Source organism: Heterocephalus glaber, unplaced genomic scaffold (assembly GCF_053883595.1).
Source record: "Heterocephalus glaber isolate CG9 unplaced genomic scaffold, H.glaber_assembly_v1.0 deba00000347, whole genome shotgun sequence".
Lineage (NCBI taxonomy): Eukaryota > Metazoa > Chordata > Mammalia > Rodentia > Bathyergidae > Heterocephalus > Heterocephalus glaber.
In genome coordinates, this window is record NW_028258143.1 from 6,126,358 (window position 1) to 6,151,954 (window position 25,597).

At 32.1% G+C, this 25,597-nt stretch overlaps 1 protein-coding gene across 11 annotated transcripts in view; it reads left to right on the forward strand.

Annotated features, from left to right (window-relative positions):
* The window catches only part of Lrp1b (LDL receptor related protein 1B), a 1,848,437-nt gene that overhangs the window by 1,116,273 nt on the left and 706,567 nt on the right, over positions 1 to 25,597 (forward strand). For all 11 annotated transcript variants that reach the window (XR_015445151.1, XM_087195526.1, XM_087195530.1 and 8 more), the window contains 2 exons: positions 7,203 to 7,283; positions 8,731 to 8,898. Coding sequence is in view for 10 of the 11 variants with exons in the window: in XM_087195526.1 (XP_087051652.1) it covers positions 7,203 to 7,283; positions 8,731 to 8,898 (249 nt within the window). In the remaining variant the exon portion in view is untranslated. The remainder of the gene's footprint in view (positions 1 to 7,202; positions 7,284 to 8,730; positions 8,899 to 25,597) is intronic.

A 25,597-nucleotide genomic window follows, 5' to 3' on the forward strand; every position in this document is an offset into this window, starting at 1 on the left:
TCTACTTCCCTATATGCTTGTGTAGTAGATAAATATAAGTATTATACCAACCATGATTACCTTTGAGAGAGAAAGAAAATTATAGCCATTTACAAAATGGTATACATATAAATTGTCAATAGAATTTAAGTAAAAGATATAATAGATAAATTGAGTATCCTGTGTGCAGCAGTAAAGTATTTTTAAGTCAATCTAGATGAAATATTTTATGAATTTGAAGTAACTACCAGCATAAAATATAGTTTCCTTTGCCTCATTGTATTTGTAACTTAATAGAATATGAGCCATTTTGATCATGATTTTTATTTTTCAATATTAATCAGATAATCTTTCCAAGTGTCCTACAACTTGAGCTTATGAAGATCCAAAGTCAAAGAACATTTATACAAAGTAAAGACAAGATTGTAACCTTTAAATCTTTATAAAATATAAAAATTCACAATGTGATTTTAACAAAGCAAATAACCAGAAACAAACTGAAATACTCAAATATTTTTCAACTTTAAATTAACATTACTATAAAAAGACAAGATAGGGCTGGGGATTTAGCTCAGTGATTCTGCCACCTGCTTCTCCAGCGCAAGGTCCTGAGTTCTATCCCTGGTACCAAAAAAAAAAAAAAAAGACAAGATAAATGTTAAATTTATTTGAAAGGATGTTTTTAATTTTTAGAGAAAATGTGCATTATAGACAGATATTGTTTCTCTTAAACAGTTAGATACAGTAATTCCCCATTCGAACATTCGAGTTGGAAACTTTCACAGATTGGAGCAGATCTCGCCTTAGGAACATTCATGGGTGCCACAAGTTGTGGAGAAGCACACGTGTATGCTGGTTGTTATCACAGTTGTGCTGCTGTGTGCTTACTGTACAGTGCAATAGTGTACAGTAGCACAGTGCTCAGTCACAGCCCAGAATGCCCAGAAGCAAGAGGAAAAGCAATGGTAACATGGAGGGGACTGCTAAGAAGCACAAATCAATATACATTGTATATAGCATTTGTGGCAAAGTTGTATAAGACTCTGTCAGACTTATGAACGTTCTCTCAGAACAGAACTCATTAATAAATTGGGGACTTTCTCTATTACTGATAGAATACTAAGATTTAAGATTACTGTATTTTCCTACATTAATAAAAATAAGGGGACATATATTTTAAAATATTTGCTGTGATTAATCCTAAAAAGTACTGCATATTTTACTGAATAATTAAGTAGATAAAAGTTAAGATAATTTTAACATTTCTATGTTAGCTCTACCATTTTTCTAAAGACCAATTGCTGTGCTTTCTTGTAATCCTCTGATAACCCCAGAATATATTCAGGTGGTGAACCCTATTTTTGCTACATTAAATGCCTTCAAGTGGTTGCATTTCTAGATGATATTTCTTCTGACTTCTTGATCTTTATGACTTACTGGACCAGTGAGATCGTGTTATAAATCAACAGTCTGTGACTAAAGGGGCTGAGTGATTTACCCAATGTCACACTACTTTAAGAGTGAAATTTGTGCAAAGCAGTAGGAACATGGTTCTTTATGTTTCCTTTCAAATAAGGCAAACTTTGTTCTGTTTAGTAATTTTACCTCTCCTATCTTCTACTTCTCAATTTTTTCCTCTACAGTAATTTGTACATTCTATGAGCTAAATCAGACTACAAGGTTGACAAAGTAAATGAATGTAAGAATTCTGAGAATATTTTTACCTATTGGAAGCTAATTATCACTTTATTTTTTTTCTGACTTCTTTTTAGAGTTACAATTTAACAATTGAAAACCGTCTTAAAGTTGATGTACTAAATTTCCCATCCAATGAAGTAGCACCAACTTTTAGAAGTTTCCAGATATGTAGGATGATTTATTTTCTCTAGCAAGGCCTGTGATACTGTTTAATATGCTTCCACTTAAAAAAAAAAAAAGAATTTTTTAAATGTTAATTAACTTTTTATAGAGCCAAAAGATGTAATATTATTTTTTAAAGTCATATCTCATCATAAACTCCGTGTAGTGAACTGTATTTCATTGTTTACTTATTTGAAACATAACTTGAGTTAGTACCTCTTTTTTTTTTGGTACCGGGGATCAAACTCAGGACCTTGTGCTTGCAAGGCAGGCGCGGTGTCACAGAGCTAAATCCCTGGTCATTTGTAGGACAATGGATGTACCTTGAGACCATAATTTTAAGTGAAGTAAGTCAGACACACAAACTTAAATATCACATGGTTTGTCTTATATGAGAATAACAATATGTAAATAAAGTGCAAAACAAAAGATAGACAGTAGGAAATAACAAGTTGGATCTTTGGCATATGGGAAGGGAACTGAGAGATGGAGGGAGGAGAGGGAAATTAATTTTTTAAAAAGGGGCAAGGATTGTGAAGTCCTGATACATGTAGCAAATCCTTAGGAGTAACATGTTTATCATGTAATAGATATAATGTATATTATATTATATTATTTATGTATAGTATATTATATATGAATGAAAAAGTTCAAGAGATGCAGGGAAAGGAAGAGAGAGGAGGTCATGAGAAGGCATTAAAAATAAGGAAATGACATCTACATGTGCCAACTCCCAGTAATGAATGTAGTCAATATGTACTACAACCACATACCAGTAAAAATATAAATAAATAAATAAATAAAACAAAACATTATTTAAAAAAAGCATTGCCTTTGACAAAATTCAGCATCCATACATGATAAAACCATAAGAAAGTAGGTATTGCAAGACTTTATCTCAATGTGATAGAAGCTATTTGTGACAAGGCAACAGGCAATATCTTATTAAATTAAGGGAAAATTTAAAGCTTTTTCTCCAAAATCAGGAAAAAGACAAGGATGTTCACTACTACCACTCTTGGTCAGTATAGTACTTGAACATTAGGGGGACCAATCAGGTAAAAGAAAGAAATAAGTGTGATACATATAGGAAAAGAAAAATTCAAACTTTCTTTACATACAGTTGCCATGATCATTTACATAAAAGACCCAAAAACTCTGTCCAAGACTCTAGAATCAGTAATCAAATTTGCAGTATATGTGGATACAAAATCAACACTCAAAAGCCACAAATGTTTCTGTGTTCTAATAATGAACCCATACAAAAAGAAATTAGGAAAACTATAGTATTGACAATATTATTAAGAAAAATTAAATGCTTAGGAATTAACCTAGCCAAGGAAATGAAAGTCCTTTACAATGATAACCACAGTATTGTGAAAAGGGGGATTAAATAGGACATCAGAAGATAGAAAGTCACCACCAGTTTCTAGATAAGCAGAATGTTGTCACAATGGACACAATTCCAAAACTAATGTATAGATTTATTGCAATCCCAAGCAAAATACCCACAGTATTCCTCACAGCTTTATAGAAAACTGTCCTAAAATTTATATGGAACCAGAAGAGACCCAGAATAGCAACAGCAAATAGAACAAAGCAAGAAGCATCGTAATCTCAGATTTCAATTTATATTACAAGATTATAGTGATGAAGGTAGCATGGTACTGACCGGGCAAAGACCTGTTAATCAGTGAAATAAAACAAAGGATGCAGAAACAACCTCAGGCATATTCAGTTAGACAGATCTTTGACAAGGGTGCCAAAACCATGCTTGAAGAAAGATAGCTTCTTTCACAAATGGTGCCGAAAACTTTGGCTCTACACATGCAGAAGACTGAATATTTCACAATGTACTAAACTAAAATCAAAATGGATCCAGGATCCAAATATTAAAACAAAAATAATCTGCGAGAAGAAAAAATAGGTAAAACTCTTGAAAACATATGTATGGGCAAGGAATGCCTCAACAGGACACCAATTGTATAAGAAATATTATCATCAATAGTCAACAAATGAGAACATATCAAATTTAAAAGCTTCTTTACAGCAAAGGAAATAATTAACAGATTGAAGAGACAACCTATAGAATGGGAAATAATTTTGCCAACTGTATTTTGGATCGAGGAATAATATTGAGAATATATAAAAACTAAAACAAAAAAAACCCACACAGCCCTCAAAATAAGAGACTGTTGAAACAAATGTGCAAATGGAATGAATAGACACTCCTCAGAAGAAGTAAAAATGGCCAATGATTGCATGAAAAACATATTCAACATCTTCAACCATTAGAAAATGTAAATTAAAATAACACTGAGATTTTATCTTACTACAGAAAGAACAGCTATCAACAAGAAATCAATAGCAAATACTGGCAAGGTTTCAGCGAAAAAACAACCCATTTACATTGTTGGTGGAGATGTAAGCTAGAACAACCACTATGGAAATCAGTATGGAGATTACTAAAAAATCTAAAAATAGAAACCCCACGTGACTCAGCTATTCCCTTTTTAGGGAAAGATTTAATGACAATATGCATACTCATTTTTGTAGCAGCACAATTCATACTAGCTAAGTCTTGGAAGAAACCTATATGTCTATCACTAGATGAATGGATAAAAAATGTATTTTTACACAATGGAGTACTAGTCTGCTATAAAGCAGGATATATTTGATTCATTTGTAGAAAAATGGATGTACTTTAAGACCACAATGTTAACTGAAATAAATCAGACACAGAAGTTTAAATATGCATGGTTTTTCTTGGATGAGAAACACAAAGTATAAATAAATTAAAGTACAAAGTAAAAGATAGATAAAAGGAAACAGGAAAATAAATCTTTTGCGTATGGGAAGGGATCAAGAAAAGGAAGGAAATGGAGGAAGGAAGGAAGGAGATGTAAAAAGAATTAAAATGTGTCATGTACGTGGACCAACTCCACACTATGAAGATAATCATTATATACTGCAAACATGTACAAAAAATAAAATTAAAATAATTACTTTATAGGATTGAAAAAAATCCTAGTTTATCCATTGTGGTGATGCAGTCCTGTGATTCTAGCACTCTGAGAGGCTGAGACAGGAAAATTGCAAGTTTGAGTCCAGCCTGAGGAACTTGGCAAATTATTAAGACCCTGTCTAGAAATGAAAAATAAAAAATAAAAAAGGACTGGAGATGTAGCATGATGTGAAAGGTTTTGAATTAATCCCCAGTACCAAAACCACCACCACCACCACCACCACAACTACCACAATAATAATAACAATAATAATAATAATAATAATAACAACTTTAAAATAAAAATAAAAATCCTTCTAGAAAGTTCCATTAACCGAAGTACTAAGAAGGTGCTCTGTAGCTTAATTTTTAACAGAACCACCACTGGAATTACTATATAAAGTCCTGAAACTCTTAAAAAGAGTTGCTTAGATATAGCTCTGTGTGACAAAAATATTTAGGTTAATCTTGGTACAATCTGCCTTATGAAAGTAAATACAAAGTTGATACTGTTAAACAATTTTAAAATAAGATCTAAAACTTTATAAATGATAGTAATATCCACAATTATACAATTATGTAAAGTTAGTTTTGGACAATTTATGAACCAGATGTGCAATAATGGATGTATTTTGAGTCACATTTCTGATTAACATAGAGAAGTATTACTCTGCGTAATAAATATTTTTGAAAATGTTTAGCCTTTATATTTAATATAAACTTAAATATAGGTTATACTAAAATAGCAGTTTAGATACATTTATGCATTATAAGTGAAAATAAGAGAAGAAATTTGAATTAGAGTATGGTAGAAAGAAGAAAAAATGAGGATGTTGAAAACTGAATTGTAAGATTTGTCATTCCTCAAGATAATGCCTATAATATCAGACAAGCCTAACATTTTCTGAGTGTCAGTTGCCTTTGGACTAAAATGCTTGGACATGATCAATTGTTCCAATTTTTTAAACTGCAAAATATTTTTGTTTTTTATGTAGTTTTCCAAAATAAACTAGAGTACAAAATTCAATAATTGAAACTACAGATGAATATGTGCATAGGTAATAGATAAGCAGAATGTAGATGTATAGATTGATATTGGATGAATATATTGGTTCAGAGTTTGGACACTGAATTCCAGCTAGTTTAGCCATAAGCTATTTTAGCTAATCCCAAGACAATTTACAAAAATATAATTTGAAAATATGCTCCCTTCTATTACATATATTCTACATCTCTAGGGGAATTATCTTAAAGAGAATACAGCAAAAACTTGCTACAAAATGTCTTTGGTTTCAGCTGTCAGAGGAATAATGTTTCTTACCTGTTTCTTTTGTTTTTATATCAATGAATTGATAAAAGTTACCCTTTTGTTTATTTCCTTAATGTCTATTAAATGAACTCAGGTATGTGAAGATTTATGATTCTAGGCTTATTAGTTTGATATCTGCGAGGTCAAGCAATTCTTAAAACTTTAGGTGAATTACTTTCACCTTATATGAAATAGGGTGAATAAAATATTGTACTGGTAACTACTGGTAAGTTACTCAAAACTTTTGGATGATCTCTTCTGCAATTATATATTTCTATGGTAACTATTACACTTAAAAAAATCAATGTTGATTTTGAATCTTATGACAATATTGTCTTCTGGATTTACTAATAACTTGGATATCTCTTAAAAGTCTTTTGCTATGCTACTTCTATGCCTTTTGTTGTTTATCTAAAAGACAGAAAGGGTGTTTTTTATTTCATTGTATAAAATTTCATTTTTAAGTTTAATTCTTGCTTTTTAAAAATGTTTTTGTGTTTTATTTAAGACTCAGAATTATAGACTACAAAGTTTTTGTAACTATTCAGTACCGACTAAAATGATTTTGAGTTGATTTATTTTTGCTTTCACCTTATGATGTTGACATGTCTCAGAGCCCAGTGTTCGATCCAACTGTCTTATTTTGCCTCTTCGTGTTCAGAGAGGGCTTTTTCTATTGAACCATAAACACAACACATTGCACACCTGAGTATAAAACTTTATCCGCTGTTACTGTGTGAAAGTTGAGCCATCCTGTGCATAAATTTGAATTGTATTCGTTTTTCCCCAAAGGGTAATGAATCTAATTCTTCATTAAGTGATTCTCCCAGCTCTCCAGTCATTGGAAAGCACTTATTTAAAAGATATTAAAAATATGAGTATCCTATGTCCTCAATAATTTCCTGTCACTATATCCTTTTACCTACCATTTCCTCAGTGCCTTTGTAGCAAACAGGAAACAGTTCTGATCACATTAGTAAATGAGATGCAAATTAAGTCAAGCAAAATTAATAACATGTTTTCTATTGAATATTATTTTATCCTTCATAGAATTCCCAACTTGTGAGCCACTGACTCAATTTGTATGCAAAAGTGGAAGATGCATTAGCAGCAAATGGCACTGTGATTCTGGCAAGTATCAAATATATATCCTCCACAGATTTGATTAGGGGGTGGCTGTTTGGGCTGCTTGGATTCCTTCATAGATAGTTTGTAAAAGAAAGTTGCAGAGGCAAGAAAAATGGTTAAGACAAGTGGTGAGGAAAACATCAATGAGGATTATTGTTAAGGACGATGGAGTTCAGTATTTGCTCCATGGGGCTATGAAAAAATTTCTTTTCAAATATTATGTTGGACATGGTTTAAGTCTACAAGCATAAAGTAAAAGGGGCAATTAAGAAAATGACCTGGATAACTGAGATGCACTAAAGCATTTATATAAGTATTACGGAATTATCTAGATGGTTTCAACTCTGACACCTTGCCTTTTATGTACAAGTGGTGTTTTTCTCATACTCAGATGTATTGTTATACTAAATTATTCCAAATACAGCTAAATGAATCATATATGAGTCAATGCATTTCCAATCAGTTACTTTATATTAAACTATTTTCTTTTCATATTCCTCTCTCCTGCAATTGTTTTTAATAAAGAATATAAATCACTTCCAATGATAGTGTGCAACAATTTCCAAGTAGAAATACAGGCATAGTAGGTAGTTATTATTGAAGGAGTGTAGAGTAAAATCTTCATGTTAGAGAACGAAGAAGAGACCAAATGGAAGATATTACTATACATTATGGAGAATAGGGATTGTAGGTTTGAATAATATTTTTCCACAATGATTATATCACTGTTTATGTCATTTCATGAAATTCCTAAATGGCCATTGACCTTTTCTTTCATCTGGTATAGATGTATTCAGTCATTAGTTATTTCTAAGTGAAACAAGTAAAGCTTCAATATCCAAAGCCTGTGATTTGTCCCTCTTATTTTATTTTTTCTTTTTAAAATTTGTATTTTATTAGTACAGTGGTGCTATGTGAAGGTTATATTTCTCTTAGGGAGTAGATACATGTATATCACACAGCTTATTTCTATTCTCAATCTCCTTCCCTTTTCACTCTCCTCACTCCTGTCTTTTACCCTTTCACATTGACATTCTTGTTTTTATTATTGTTCTTATTTTATGTTTATGATATATAAAGTTTGCATTCATTATGGGTATTTGGTCCATCTTAATTCTTCTTACTTCTCCTTTTTCTCCCCTTCTCCCCTAACTCTTGGTCTCCTTGACCCTGACATTTGCAAAAGATCTATCCCCTTTGTTTTCTTCTGTCCATCTTTTATTTTGCTCTTTGTTCATACTTTGCCTCAATTTAGGAGTAGATACTGAACCAGAAGAGAAAAAGAAACAATGGTATAAAGCTGAAAATAATTTTCTCAATATGCCTGGGAAATATTGTTTCGAAACAAAAGCAAACTCTATGCAGAGAAATAAAAGCTAGATATTTTATAAAGAAAAAAATAGTCTTCCCCGATCAGATTTTACTACCTGACACTGCTGCTTCTTCCCAGATGATGACTGTGGGGATGGGAGTGATGAGCTGGGCTGTGTGCACTCGTGCTTTGACAGTCAGTTCAGATGTTCCAGTGGCAGATGCATCCCTGGCCATTGGGCCTGTGATGGTGACAATGACTGTGGAGACTTCAGTGATGAAACCCAAGCCAACTGCACCAAAGAAGGTTAGTGATTTTGTACATGCATGGAACCTCATTCCATGTTCATATATGTTTAGAGCACTTCAAAGTGAACCATTTTGTAAAAACTTAATTGCTCATCAAATTCAAAGTACACATGACGAACTGTGTGAAATAATTTATTTATATATATATGTTATATGTATTCACTGTTTACTTTCTTTTCTCAGGTTTCTCATCTCAATACTCACTTATACATTGATCACATTTTATGTGATCTTTGCTTAACCTTCTACAAACCAAAGGGCCATCCAAAAAAGAAGGAAAAAACAAGACAGGGATAATTTTTCTTTTTTTTCCACCTCAAATTTGTTTCCTTAAAATTTGAAACAATCCCTTATTAAACAGAAGCACACTTCCCCTGATTCACTTGCTGGCCAACAGGAAAGAGATGATAACCATTGTTCTCAGCCTATCTGTGATGAGGCAGACACTAATCTTGTCATATATTACTGTGCAAAGTTTAATCAACCTTGGGGAATAACATATTGGAAATCATACTGGAAATAATTGTAGAAAAAAACCATTATCTTCTCAATCAATCATATAATGGATACTTAACAGAAATTTCTTCTGCTAAGAAATTGAAAGAATTTTCCATTTTTTACATTATTCTACAAATATTTGTGGCATACTAAGGGGTAGATAAAAGGAAAAAATGGTCCCTGTTTAGTTTAAATATCTACTAGACAAATGGACTAAAAATTAAGTGTATTTTTAATGTGATGGAATGAGGAACTTATACACTCTATGATCATAAGAAGCTGAATTTTCTTCTTCTCTAGGAGAAGTGTATGTCATCTACAAATATTTGACAATCTATACAATGAACAGTTTCTAAAATATTTTCTCTTACATGAATTCCTTTTTTTCTCTCAGTCTTTCTCTGTCTCTACACACACACACACACACACACACACACACACAGGATATTATATACATACCTTTCAATTATAAAGGAATAGACTTGGCTTATGTGTCAACTTTCTAAATGATTCACTAAAACAAATAGTGTTTGAGTTTTGTTCTACCTGTGTTCTGGATTACAACAGTAATATCAATGATCCAAATACATATAGTTAAAAAGTGACCCGGAGCTATGAAAGAATGAAATATAAGTCCCCATGTTTAATGGTTTCCACAAAGATGTCTTTTCTGGGAAGTGAAAATAATAAGAATTGTCATGAAAACGGAAAATGATCAAGAAGGCTTTGTGATAACATAATATTTGACATAAATATAATTTAATTCTATTTTGCCTTGAATCTAAAGCATTATGAGTTATAGATAAAGCTATTATTTAACATTATGTGTCTTTTACATTATAGAATCCAATAATATCCTCCTTTCTTTTCTTTCTATCCCATTTCACTCTCTCCTTTTAATCTTTATTTCATTCTTGTGTTCTTTCTCAATTTAGTTGTTCCATGAGTCTATGTGAATTTTTGCTTGTGATTAATCTGGCATGGAAAAACCGAAATGTATGCAAAGAATTATTCCTTTTCAAAATGTTTGTAATATTATTTTGGAGGGTGATTGACATCCAGTACTACATTACACCTTAGACTGTATTTTCCTCTCCTCACAGATGCCTTTTAGGCTCCTCATAGGGTATACACCTGTGACCTGCTGGCAGTGCCCCATACTTTGTTGTGAAAGATAAACTGCCCCGAAGTTAATTTATTTTCATCTCATAAATAAGATCCCTTCCCTTTCTTCTATTTGTATTTATCTCTAAATAATAGCTATTTCACATTAGGAAGTTTTGAGAAGATTGTTTCAGCATTATGAGTGTCCATAGTGAATGGTATACCCCCTTGTAGGCTCTTTGCAATAGATTATTTTTCAGGTTGGATTATTATAGAAGCAGTGGCAATTTATGTTAAGGATCTTATTTAAAGCACCTCAATTTTAGTTATAAATTGCTGTCAAGGACATATTATCAATAGGATGCCATATATTCCTTATATCATTATGATAAAACACTAATCTATAACAAAGAATCCAGATAATCTATAGCAAAGAATAACAAAGGATGAGGGCAAATTCTTACACAGTTACTTTTTTATCATATTATAAATGTTACTAGGTTCCTTAATCAAACATTTTACATGGTAAATACAATGTATAGGAATTGAGAAAAGTTAACATTCTGGATTGGCTTAAGTATAGCAATCCAGAAAATTTCAATTTAAATAAGAATTTAAATAAATTTACCCATCATTATTTTGATTATGTATTCTGATAAAGAAGTTATAGAATAATGATGACACATAGAATTAGTAAAGCTGATCAGGAAAGTCATTTGCACATGCAGGATTTGTGAGGCTATTCCCAATGTAAAGTAGAAATTTGATGTAATTAGTCATATAATTTGTTCCCAAAACCTGCTTTGCAAGAAAGAACAGGGGATTCTGGCTTGAGTCTTAGACAGCCTGTCAAAATTAATCAAATCCACCATATAATTGCTCAGCACTTTGGTTTACACTGCCTGAGTAAGCAAAGCATATGGTGTGGTTTCTCTCAACTCATGCTGTTTTCAATGGATAAAAATATTCTTGAACTAATTTTTAAGCAGAAAGGAGCAAGAGAAACCAGTAAATGGAACATTCCATGTATAATCTCCATCTCAGAAAATTCCTAATCAGTTCATATTCTCTCTGATGCCATTTTGAGAAAGGAAATATTTCCACAGTGATGATAAGCTTTTTATCATCTCCGTGATTAATATATGGGAAACTGGAATGTATAGTCCTTAAGATATTGATAGATATCCATCTCATTCCCTTTTAATATGTTATTCTTTTCACTCATTTTTGAACTTTCTAGTAAGGTGAAGAAGATTCAGTGTCTTCAAAAAGCACTATATTTTTATACAGTCACTCTTATACACAGAGAGACACAGAAAGAGAGGGAAGGGGTCAGAGAAAGAGAAAAAGACCACAAGCATGCAAAGCGTACCAAGAAAGACCACCCACAACACAGTGATTCCATCCTGAGTTCCAATGCCTATTTGTTATTAATTTACTTCTGATTTACTTTTGTTTCTGAATCCTTTGGTTTGTACATTATTTATAGTTATTGAGTTCTTAGGGAAAGATGGCTTCATCTGTAAAGAATAAAGTTAAAATCAAAGTTCAGTGTTTTTTACAAGTTATTAGCTCTTTAGCTACATTAGAAAATTAAGGAGATTGTGGATATAATTTCTAAAATACCAAATATATAAAATTAATTTGATCTTATTGCTGTCAGTTTAATTTATATGAATTATATAAATTTCCGTGCATGCTTTTTTTTATGAAATATCAGCTATATTCCTACTTGGAATAAGGCATTTCTAATATAAAGATATGCAAATTGTTCAATACCTTTAGATAGCTCTTCCTCTAAATAAATTACATTCAGAAATTGTTGTAAAATATATACCAAATAATGTAACACAGACTCTATAGAGAAAGGAACAGGTTTTTTGCAAGCTAGATTTTGCCTAAATGTAATTTTTCCTAAAAACAATTAAAATATTCCTAAAATATTTGTATTCTATACTTTGAGATGACATCTGTCCCTGGTTTATTGTTACTATTTTTAGAAAGTTCTGTTTGCCTGAAATATTTCCTGCCTGATTTGCTAAGTGAACAACATGAATGATGCTTGAATATATATGATCTTCTATTTATATGACCTTCAATTGTGATTTACTGTGACTAATCTAACAAGTTTCAAAATCTGTGAGATAGTTATATATATAATACTATTTACATATATCCTCACATAGGCTCATATTCATCTACTTCAACTATTTATTTCAGTTCCTACTTTGGAAACTTCCACCATTCTTTTGGTGTATGTCCTCATTCATTCTTTTGTTCAATCATCCACTTCCCTTGCTATTTTGTTGTTCTAGATTTAAGAAATAAACTAGGATAATCTCACCTTATCTTTATACTTTCACAGTGAAACACACTATTTAACACACATTGAGTAATTGTTGAATGAAAGTTTATTTCCTGACCACAAAATTTGATTACACTGTTAAAATCCATCCCTTCTTGGTTCTGTCTTTCACAGCTAGTAATCTATGAGTTCATTTTTATATAGTTCAAAACTAAGTGTATGGATCAATTGAAGTGTATTTTCATAATATATTGTTATCATTTTTATTTATCAAATAAATATTGACAATTCCAGCTCTGAGTTCAATGAGATGAAAAAAAAGCATAAAATATCTCCCTTATCTCATGTTACTGTTTCTTTTATTTCAGTTCTTTTTCTGTTCTACTGGTAATAAATTTTAAATATTTTTAGATGGATCTATTATTTTGCATTATGTGCCAATGAGAAAATATCATCAGTGATAAGATAGGGGAAGGATAGGGAGTTAACATATGTTGGTGACACACTATTTGTGAGGTACTTTATAATTCTTACCATATTTAATCTTCACAGTAACTGTTATGGAGAAAAGTTCAACTACTTGTCCAGGGTTACACAGATGAAGTTCCATATAAAAGTTAGCTGTTTCTTACTCCTATATTCAATATCTATTTTTGTCACTATGGAGTATAATTGTTTTCTAGGTTTATATGAAGTAGCCTTTATACCCAAGTAATTACTACCTTGCTCTGAATTGCATACTCAGTTTCACTCAAAGATACAAATTAAAGACTTTTTTACTTATTACAAGTCATTGTAATGAAATTTTACAAAGGACACTGTTCTTTGTCACTAGAAGTGACTGAGGCTATTATATTAAATAGTCACAGTAAGTCTATGCATCGTTCTTTTTTAATAAAAATTCTGTTCTCCTTCTTTGTATCACCTTGATAAAGTAGATTCTGGAACTTTTCTTTGGAATAGTAATGGACATTTCTCGACAGTTTCTTCAGCCACCAAAAGAACATGTTTGTCATAAAAAGCTTCAGTTCATAGAACCAGAAAATTCACTATACTGGAAGAAGATTAAAAGATCGTTTGGTTCAGTTGTTGTACTATGTACATGAGAAAAAGGGCTCAGCTAGATAAAATCCTCTCCTTATGGATACATGATGACAACAAAGACTATTATGCTGCTTTCTGGAAGGAGCTGATAATGTTCTGTGTTATAAATACTGAGCCTGAGGCCTTTGAACCATCCAGACATTTTCAGAGGAGATTTTGCATTCATATGATCATACTAAGTAGTTTGTGGAAAATTAAACAAGTTCTGACAGTACTACAAAACAAGAAGAGCTCACTGTCTTACAAATGAAGCTTGAATACACTCAGAGAAGTACAGCTATCAAAACCTAATTAGTAGCTGAAAATTTAGGCTATATGTTTAGGATGTATAGAATAGAATTAAACCAACATCTTTTGGCTTCCAATCTATGTTAGATCTCATCTCAGCTAAACTATTGGGTCTTTACAGTACAATGTAGTTCTTGACATATAAAGAACAAAATACCAAAAAAATTCTGTGCACAACCACACTCAGGCATCTGTTTTGTTTGTTTTTCCTTCATAAAACTATTCTGAAGATACTTCCATTCATTTTTTTTCTTTCTTATTATGATGAAATACTTATAACACAAAATTGATTGTCTTAACTGTTATAAATGTGTGTTTTAGTGGTATTTAGTACATTCATATGGCTGTACAAGCATCATTACCTACTCGTCTCTAACAATCTTTCCATTCTACAAAACCAAAACTTTATCTCTTAAACAATAACTTCCCATTTCTTCCTTTCAAGCCTTGGAAATCAGGATTCTATTTTCTGTATCAATGTTTTGAAGTACTTGTACCTTATAAGCAGAATGATACGCATTCATCTTTTTGTAAATGATTGATTTTACTTAGCATTATGTTGCAAGATCCATTCATATTGTAGCATGTGTCCATATTTCCTTCATTATTAAGACTGAATAATGTGTTATTACAGCCATTTTGCCATTTGTTTTCTATATACATTGTATCCATTTTATCCCCTCAATTTTCTGCATTTGTGTTTGGTTGACATTTTTTGTGATAAAATGTTGAAATTCATTTATCATTTCCTTTTGCTTACATTCTGTATCTATTCTCTTTGTGGTTATTATGGATAATATTCTTAACCTCCTGTAGTTACTGTCATAAAACTATGAATTGCGCTCATAGTATTTATACTTAATAACATTCAAATACTCTTCCTCATTGTATATCTGCCCTACTTCTTTCTGTTATCCATGCCACAAAATTGCATGCTTAAACACTGTATGCCTAAAACATAAAATAATACTTTTATGTGCATCATTTTAAATTACTGTATATACATAACAAAATATGAAATTATAAACCAAAGTTAAGTTATTGTAATACTAGCTTTTAAAATTGTTGTGTTCAAAATGTATTAAGCCCTTAAATCACATAGAAACTATGAAATTCAGTTACAACCCACTGCTGAAATATCAGACTTTATAATTGCCTACATATTTACTGTTACTGTTGTCTTTATTACTTCATGCAGCGTTCAGTGCCAGTGCTTTTTTGTTTCAATCTAAAGGACTGTCTTGATTTTGTTTTTCTATATTAGTTCTAGTAGGAGTGACTTCCCTTTGTTTCTATTTTTCTTCAAGTTTTTAAATTTCTTTCTGATTTTGGAAGGTAATTTTTATCAGATATAATATCTTAGTTGACAGGGTTTCTCTTTTTGCTAATACTTTTTAATATATAATCCCACATTACATTTTGACCTTCAAGTTTCTAATGAGAAACATACTAATAGTCTGATTGAAGATCTTTTCTATATGATGAGTTTCTTCTGTCTTGCTGCTTTCAAAATTTTCTTTGGCTTTGGCATTTGATATTCTGTTTACAATGTGTCTCAATACAGGTCAGTAAATTCCTTCTACTTGAAGTTTGTTGATTTTCTTGGATGTGGATATTTATGTCTTTCATCAAATTTGGAAAGTTTCCACCCATTGTTTTCTTTAAATGTTCTCCCCATCTGCATCTCTCTTCTCCTTTTGGGAAATGTATGTTTGTTCTGTTTTGTTTTGTTGTACTGGTGATCGAACTCAGTACCTTGTGCTTGCAAGGCAGGCAGGATGCCACTGAACTAAATCCCTGGCCAATATGTTTATTCTCTTGATGGTGTCTAACAGGTCCTTTATGTTGTTTCTTTTTCTTCAATCATTTCCTTTCTGTTCTTACATCTTATATTTCTCTTGTTTTATTTACTTGCTTACAGAGTTTTTTCTTCTATTTTAATACACAAATTAAATTTGAATTTCTCAGATGAGCTTTTCTCAATTATTGTATTTTTCAACTATAGACTTTCTTGTTTCTTCTTTTGGTGTCCATCTCTTTATTAACTATTTTTAGTTTGCTCATTTTCTTGACTTTGTCCCTGTCTCCCTACAGTTTTTTGCATTTTTTTAAGACAATTCATTGAAAGCCTTTGTCTCATATATCTAACATTAGGTCTTTGTTGGGGCAAGTTTCTGTTGCTTTATTTTATTCGTTTTAATAGGCCACACTCTTGTTTCTTTATATACTATGTGAGCTGTTGTTGAAAACTGAAATTTTAAATCGAATAATGTGGTAACTGGAAATGAGATTCTTCCCAACCCACTAGGTGCTTTTTGTTTGTCTGTTTAGTTTTTTATTGCGTGATTTTTCAGTTGTCAAAAGTCAATCTAAAGTAAGAATTTAAATTCTTCTCAGATTTGTTTCTTACCCTGTATTTTTTGCTGGATATGTGTGGTAGCTTTTTAATTTTTCCAGGTGTCAATTTTGATGTCCTTGTTTGAAAATGTTTGAATTTTGATCTCCTGGTAGTTACTGACTTCAAAAAAGAGAAAAAAAGAAGAACAAAGACATGTAAAAAGGGGGAACTCACACTTTAAATCTTTTAGCAGTCACTTGGGCTGCATATATGTTGGACTGGCAACAACAGAAAAAGTGATAAATGGCCACTACCTGTTCGTGTGAACCTCTTAGACTAGTGACAGCAATCACCTATAAAAGTGAAGATCCACCAATATTTGTAGGACAAGTCCTCTGTGCCCAAAATGGAACACGCAAGCTGTGTTTGAAGCTGGTCCAGATATACATGCATGATTGTTTACCACAGGTGTAGGCCTTGGAGGATTCATTGCTGTTATTGTGTCAAAATCTGAAATTGATCAAAAGAAACTATGGTTTACTTACTCTACAGATTTCAAGTTCTCAATTGACTGTAGAGTTCCAAAATAGTTACATCTGATTCTGCCGGTGCAATTGTCTAGATGGGCACAGATATTTCTGATTTCTCTTGTTTCCTTCACCACCATCTTCCTAGAATTCTCAAATTGTTTTTTTTTTTCTTAAAAACAAACATATGAACAAAAACTGCTGTTAATTCTCATAATTAAAGAGTAAGGATTCAGTTTGAACTCAGGGGAATTAATTAATTTATGGACTGAGCAAAGTCACATATGTTTCTGATCTAATGTTTAACTATTCACTCTTAATGAAGCTTGATTGTTTCCTTACAAAATAGAGTTAAATGCAAATTTAAGTTCAGTATAATTGTACAGAAGTATAATATCTATTTTCAATGAAATAGAAATTGTCTAGCTTAATTTTATTCTTTCACATATTGACTTTAGAAAATGTTAATACTGAGATATCAAAACAATGTTAATTATTAATGGATTTTATCCATAGGAAGCCTCTTTTTGTTTTTCAGAACAAAATAGCTCTCTAAAGTTCATTTAAGCCTTAATACTATAAACAACTTACATCAAGCACAAAGGAAACTGAAGGATTTGCAATCAATTAATAACACATATCCTGTTTTCAGACTCTGTAATGTTTCTAACAATGTGCTTATCAGGAAAATTCAAAAGAATCAGATAAATGTAATTTGTAAAAGAAAATTAGAAAAAGCCTCATAAAGTAAGAAAAAGAAGGCAATTATCCTCATCTTTACTGTATAGAAAATTGGTTACAAATGAAGCCATACTTATTCCTAGATAAACTTAGCTTTCCTATTAAGGGAATAATTATGCATATGGATATTAATCTCTTTTTGTAACAGATAACCATTGAAATCCATAGGTAAGAGAAAAATTTACTTTTAATGAAGACTCTAGATTTGTCATCTCTTTTAACAGATATAAAAATAATAATGATGATAGTATCAGGAGTCCATTAATTTCTGTCTTCCAATAAACAAACTCTCACATTGTCATTAATGACTGTCAAAATAGTAGGACTTCAGATATTTGGCAGAAAATAAACAAAATACAAGGGAAATGGATACTTTATAAAATAATCCACCTCTCAAATGTTGAGTAATGTTCATGCTTTTGTGAGAGTAACAAAATTATCAGTGATAATATTACCTTTTCTTGAGAGTTGATATTTAGATTCCTTTGAATTTAGATTCCTTTGAGAGACTATTTGAACTGTCAACATCTGTTTCCTTATTTATATAAAGTTTTAACTCCATTGTCACTTAGATATTATATTCCTGTGCTCCGATGACCATTTCACTCACTTTCTCTTAGACTATTTACTTGAATCCTACATTGGTATTTATGACTGCATGCTCTTCCCACTGGAAAAATTGTCATTATCTGCATTCAAAACTTTTCCAGAAATAACTAGCTCTTAAATTCATCCATTTAAACTATCACAATCTTCATGGTGAGGCATGTTCACTGGTACCGGAATAGTTCATGACAGAGTATTTTTGTTCTTATTTTTGTTCTGTTTACCTGTGAATAGGACAATCTGTGAGTAACACAGAATTTAGAACAGTTTAGAGCACAGAGTTTCTTTAAAATATTTTCTTTAAAAAGCCCAATAGGTTGATTTCATGATAGCAGCCATTCTTTCTGGAGTGCGGTGGAATCTCAGCATTATTTTAATTTGCATTTCACCAGTGATCAGTGATGTTGGACATTTTTTCATATATTTATTTGCCATCTCTAATTCTTCATCTGAAAAATGTCTTTTTATTTCAGATCCCCATTTTTGCATTGAATCTTTAAACTTGGAGTTTTTTGTTTGTTTTTTCTTTTTTTAAGTTCTTAATATATTCTGCATAACAGTCCTTTATCTGAATAGCTGGTAAAATTGTTTTCCCACTCTATAAGAAAGTGTTCAAATGAGAAAGGGAACAAGGGAGGGAATGAGAAAGAAAGGAAGGGACAAAAAAAGTGAAAATAGGAGGAAAAAATGGAAACAAAGCTTCTGTACATAGGGAGGGGAGAGGGTTTGAGGGGGGAACATAATGAAATAAAATACAATTCATATTATAAAAAAGCCCAATAGGAAATATTTTAGTCTTTTCTGATGACAATGACTCAGTACTGATACACCAGCATGAAAGCAAAGACATTATATCAACAAATAAGTGTTGCTACTTTCCAGTAAAACCTTGTTTACAAAAATAGGTGGTGAGCTGGAATTGATCTACATTTTATAGCTCGTTGACCCTTCATTGTGAACACACGAAGATGTTCATTCTAAAGGAGCAATAATCTTAAATAACCCTATACTTTCTTTTTAGAAGACCTAATATATAGTGCAAATTCAGAATACAATAAGGAGTCAAAATGGGCCAAAGTAAGATGGGATAAACCATTAAGAAACTTTATTATTTTCTGTCCCTTCCTCATATGTAAATGTTTATGAAGTTTCTTTCTCTATAACAATATTCTACACTAATTTTTAAAATAAATTTGAATAATATCACCTTTTTCTTTTTTATCTAATAAATATTTGCCTACTGGGGGCTAGGCATATTGGTAAGCCAAATAGTGAATTCCAAATATAAAATATAGACATTTCACTTTGTTGTACTTATATTTGATACCTAATATACCCATTAATATAATTGTTTAATTGAACAATGGATGGAATATTAAATTTCTCAACTAATTTGCATAGTTATATCAACAGATTAATACATTCTGTTCACTTACATTTTGACCCTCTAGAAGTTCATCATTCCCATTGTACTTAGATTTTTTTTTTGAGTATGTAGTATTGGAGTCTTTAAATTGAGCTACCTTCCCAGCCCTTTTATTTTTATTTATTTATTGAGATAAAGTCATGCTAAGTTGCTAAATTGCCCAGACGTAGTTCAAATTTTGGATCCACTGCCACATTCTCCCAGAGTGCTGGGATTAAGGGCATGCGTACTACACTGGTTGCTATTTCAATTCTTAATGGTGGAGTTTCAGATATCAAAACCTAAAATTTAATGAAGTAAGCCAATCTTTTGAGTAGATTTTATTTCGATAATACTTTAACTTTCTAGGCAAATATTACTTACCCTGAGTTGAAAATTTTGGTTTTTGTATGTCTGCATGTCTATGTGTTAACACTAAGAATGATTTCATTTTTGCTTAGGCATCTATCTATCTATCTATCTATCTATCTATCTATCTATATTTTATTTCATTCTTTTCAAGTTTTCTAACTGGCCCAAGCACTAAACATAAAGACTTGAATTCTAGCTGGGTGTGGTAGTGCAGGCCTGTAATCCCAGCACTCTGGAGGCTGAGGTAGGAGAATTGCTATGAGTTCAAGACCAGCCTGGGCTACATAATGAATTCAAGTCCAGCTTGGACTACATAGTGAAACTTTGTCTCAAAAACAATAACAACAAAAGACTTGACTAGTATCTGTTTTCCCCTCAATTTATCACTAAATCCCATTTACTAATAAATGTTCTCAATGGTTTTACATAGCATCCTAGTAGAATAATCTCCAGGAGGAGTACATCTAAGAGATTAAAGTGTGTTTGTAAGAATAGGGAGCAAAGTACAAAAATCTATGCCCTAAATGTGCTTGGGAATTTAGAGGAAGGGCAAGGAAATAGGAAAACTAAACCAAGAGACATGACAAATCAGATGACGTGCAGATAGTCACCAAAGTCCATTGGAATAAGAACAAGAAGCTTTAAAAAGGAGGAGCTAGTTTTGTTACTATTGTTAGTTCACAGCAGAAATTATGCTATCCTCATGTGGGCAGCATCCCATGGGAGATTTTTCTTATGTTACATGGAGAAGAGCAAGACAGTACACTCCACCAACCCCATTGGAGGCTCTAGGCAGGCAGCCCAAGATCTAAGAGACAGAGGTGTTTGTTTAGTAAGCACCAGTCTCCTGAAGATTTCTAGAAGGTAGGGGAAACCTTCCCTCGTTAAGGGTAAGAACTCCCTTCAAGCAGAAAAAGGAAGTTTGCATCCCCATTCTGTTCATAAGTGGAATGAGGCTATTGATGACAGAAGCACTGCCAGTCTGTTTTCTCACACTGTCAAGACTGGGGAATGGTATTTGGAAAAGAAACATGGGCCAAATAGCTGCCATAGGTGCAGGGATTACTAATAATGATTCATTAAAAATCTAGAAATAGATTGGAGGCTGACGTGCAGTTATATGAAATGTAGGAATTTGTGTATTCATGCTATACATTGTGGTTTTTTAATGCTTCAAAGCACTATAATGAAAGACAATTTAAGGTATAAACTGCATTAAACCAATTTTTTTAAAAGGGATCTCCCCTCCTAGACTGCTCTCAAAATTTAAATAACCCATTGTATTTGCTGACTTGTTACTAGGTATTCTCTCAGATGAGTTTTAAAACTTCTTACAGACCTCAATTCTGACTAAAAATATCTATAGTATAAGTATAATTTTTACAGTCCTGATTTTCTTATTTTAACTTTAGGAGGAAAACATTCTTCCTGTATATTTGCTAGTGTTCCAACTACAAATATTTAGTCACAGTTAATTCATTTAAATATTGGGTTAAATTCCACCATCAGTTGCCACATTTCCTCCAGGGCTTTTTATTTATTTATTAGATTTCCCAAATTGTATGCTTGGTTTAAAAAGCTTTAAGGCAAAAACAATAAAATTGCATTAGTTAAAAATATAACCACCATCGGCAACATGAAAACATAACAGTAAAACAGCATGAGCATACACATATTAACATAGTTATCATTTTAGCACTCCTCTGGGACAAGCCATATTACAAAGATAGATCGTCTGCCAAGCCCCGAAGCTCAGGGAACTGGGGCTCCAGGGAACCACACAAACCTGGAACTCAGAGTCGAGTGGTCAACACATGGTCCTTAGAGGAACATAGCTCGTTATCCAGAGGAAAAGCAACTATTGTTAACAGAAACTGGCTTTACCAGGCAAGAAGTTTAGGAAGAAATAAAATTCTATGACTTTAAAAAATGTTTTCTAGCTTTAAAAACATTTTCTGACATTCCTAATCACGAACACCCATCAAGACTTAAAGAGAATATTGAGAAATACATTTGTGGCATATTTAATTTATCATAAAGGAGTGAGAGGTGAAGAGGGGAAGGAAAAGCATCAAAGTATAAATGTGTATCTGTAGGTTTGTGTGCACTACTCTATCTGACTTTAGTGTAAATGTTCAAACAGATGAATTACATATATACTGTGTATATTTAGACTATGTGGACTGCACACCAGAGCAAACCAGAATTGAACTGCATGTCTTTCTATGATTCCCAGTTGCTCCTCAGGTTAAATATAAATCATTTAGCATAACATACAAGGATTTTCAAAGTCCAGGTCTTGCTTACCTACAGAACATCTTCTTTCTTCTTCTCCCTCCCTCCTCTCCCATACTACACAAATGTCTAAAAATACCTCTCACTTACTTCAGAAAATCTTCCATCCTATTTGAGATTCTTTCTGCCTCACTTTTCATTAGGGCTCAAAACTCTTTGTATTTTCTGTGATAAGTTGCCATATATGGAATCTTGTCTGGGTTAATTTTGCTCTCTGTGTTTTCTTGTGGCACTCTCTCTTACCATACTTATGACATGGTTTTATAATTGTATACATTGCCTGTTTACCTGTGTATGCACTATTCCATGATCTTTTCAAAGGCAGAAACTTTGCTTTCTATTTTGTACCTAAACTCCAGCAAAAGTCATTTGTCTGGTCTCCCTGCTCCCACACATGGTGTCCATTTGTTTCCACATTGCAGCAAAAGAAAGCAACATTGTAAATTAAATTACATCACCATCAGTCCCGTTTCAAAATCCCCAATTAATATTTTCCCATTAAGTTTCTTATGTTTGCTAACAAGTCTCTACAAGAATTTGCCCCTACCTGCCTTTCAGATCAAATTTTGCTCACCCACTCCCATTTTCTTCTTCTTCTTTTTTTTTTTTTTTTTTAATGAAAACCAAGGCTATTTCTTGCTTTTGGATCTTTGCAGTTGCTGTTCCCTCTGCCTAGTATGCTCTTTGCCTTAGCTTTTTCATGACTATTATGTTCCCCTCATTTTGGACTTATCTCAAATGCCACCTTCTGTAATCATTCTTTCCAACATGTGGTTATACTCAGGTCATTCCTTATGGTGGTCATCAATGATATGCACATCACATATCAGGTGAGTTGCTTCTCGAAGCATATGGCAAGATTGCACTTCCTGGGGCCTTTCTGATTGACTTGGACCAATATAATAACCATATAATCTATGTGATTCAGTCATGACTTGTGATAAAAATGATGTACATATGTTCCTTTCAGGCTTGATATGCAATCACCCAAATGACTTCTCTCTTTTCACTCAGCTGTAATGTTTCAAGTGGTTACTAGCTGAGCATGGTGGCACATGCCTGTAATCCTAGCACTCTGGGAAGCTGAGTCAGGAGGGTAGCAAGTTTGAGCATAAACTATGAAACTTAGTAATAATTTATGTCAAAACAAAACATTTTTTAAAAGGCTGGAGATATAGTGAAGTCCCTGGGATCAATCCTCAGTAACACACACACACACACACACACACACACACACTGTCACCAAATGGTTATTCATCTGTCAGCTTTACATGAACACAATGGAAATAGCCTCCCCACTAATCTGCAATACTATGTAAGGTGGCTCATAATGAAATTATTTCTATATTAAGATACAAAGATTTTTTTTTGTTTGTCTGTTACTGCACTATAACCATACAATTAATCTGTTATACTCTCTATAACATTACTATGATCCATTTTATTCATAGCACTTATTACTCTGTGGATTAATCTAAGTTATTTCTTATATAATTAATTAAATGCCTACATACTATCTTCTATTCTCATATAAAATCTATGAGACCAGTAATTTCTCTATATTATTTCCTGCTCTATTCTTGTGCATGGAAAAATGCCTAACACATTGCAAAAAATAAAAAAAATACATGTTGAAAGAGAACATAGGAATCATTTAGGTCAATATTCCAACTTTAAAGATGATGGAATTAATTTTGTGGATCTCTTAATTAGGTCATGGGTTTCATTATCCAAATTTTCTTATTCCTTGGATTTTTCTTTTTTTCATGGATGCCAACTGATTAAACAAACAAGCCCAAGAAGGCTAGACTGTCTCATGCAAATTGGAATTTATTGATCTTTACATAAAAGACCAAATTTAACTATGACCTTACAGCACAATAAAATAAATGTTAATTTTATTGGGAAAACAATAGACTGAACAGAAGTACTTTAAATATTTAAAAAGTGAGCTTCCAGACTCTTTTTGATTATTACATGAACTAATTATATTTTCATTCTTGAACTTTTAAAAGAGAAAGGTAACTCAAGAAATTAATAATGGTATAATGATAAAGAGTTCAGGCTTTGGAATTAATTACATGAGTGCACATCACATCTCTGCTATTACCTGTATGAGTAGAAAATTAATAATTTCTATAAAATAGTATGTTCTCAATAAGCATTTTTATATTTATTTATTTATTTTTAATCAAAATCCAAGGAGTGGATGGATGATCTTTTTTCCACTCGGTTTTAGCCCAATACATTGTAATCAATGTGAAACCTAACCAGAATGGAATGCCATATGAACTACATATCTATATAAGGCACCCAGAATAGGAGTTAAACACTCAGAAATTTAGTCTTGGCGTATTTTTGAAGTTTTCTTTAAAACCTAAGAACTCTAAGTTTCCTCTACAAGGAAACAAAAATCACCTATCAACACAAAGCATCGCAGTGATATCTGTAATGTTATAAATTCCATAATGGCTACCAATGAAATCTCTAGGACTCTCTTAACTGAAGAATAAGAGACTCAGTCCTAGATCATTTTGGGTTTTTTTCTTGAAGAATCTTGTATACCAGCACTCCTGGAGGCTAAAGCAGGAGGATTTCAAGTTCAAGGTCAACTGGGAGATGTAGTTCAATGGTGCAGTACCCCTGCGTCCAATCCTTAGTGCCACGAAAGAAGGAAAGAAAGAAAGAAAGAAAGAAAGGAAGGAAGGAAGGAAGGAAGGAAGAAAGAAAGGAAGAAAGAGAGAAAAAACAAAAGAAAATTATGGATATTAATGGGTGAAATATAAACAAGAAAACAGTCTAGGACAGGAAGAATAATATAACCAAAACCAAGATTTGTACATTAATAAGATGCATATAAACATGATTAAGTGAATTTTTCTCCATTTGGATTTGGATATTCATAATGGCATACTGAATTTCCTTCTCCAGACTATACACTTATTTTTAAGTTATGGTAGTTTGCTTATTTGTGGTGTCTCTTAACTGGTGATACCAGCACATGGAAATTTAGACTTGAACACCTTAAGAAAAAGAAAGAGAAAATCCTTAAGGGATTGTCCCTCTTGTATTTGAATTTATAAGTAAATATTCATGTAGAATAAGAAAAAAAAA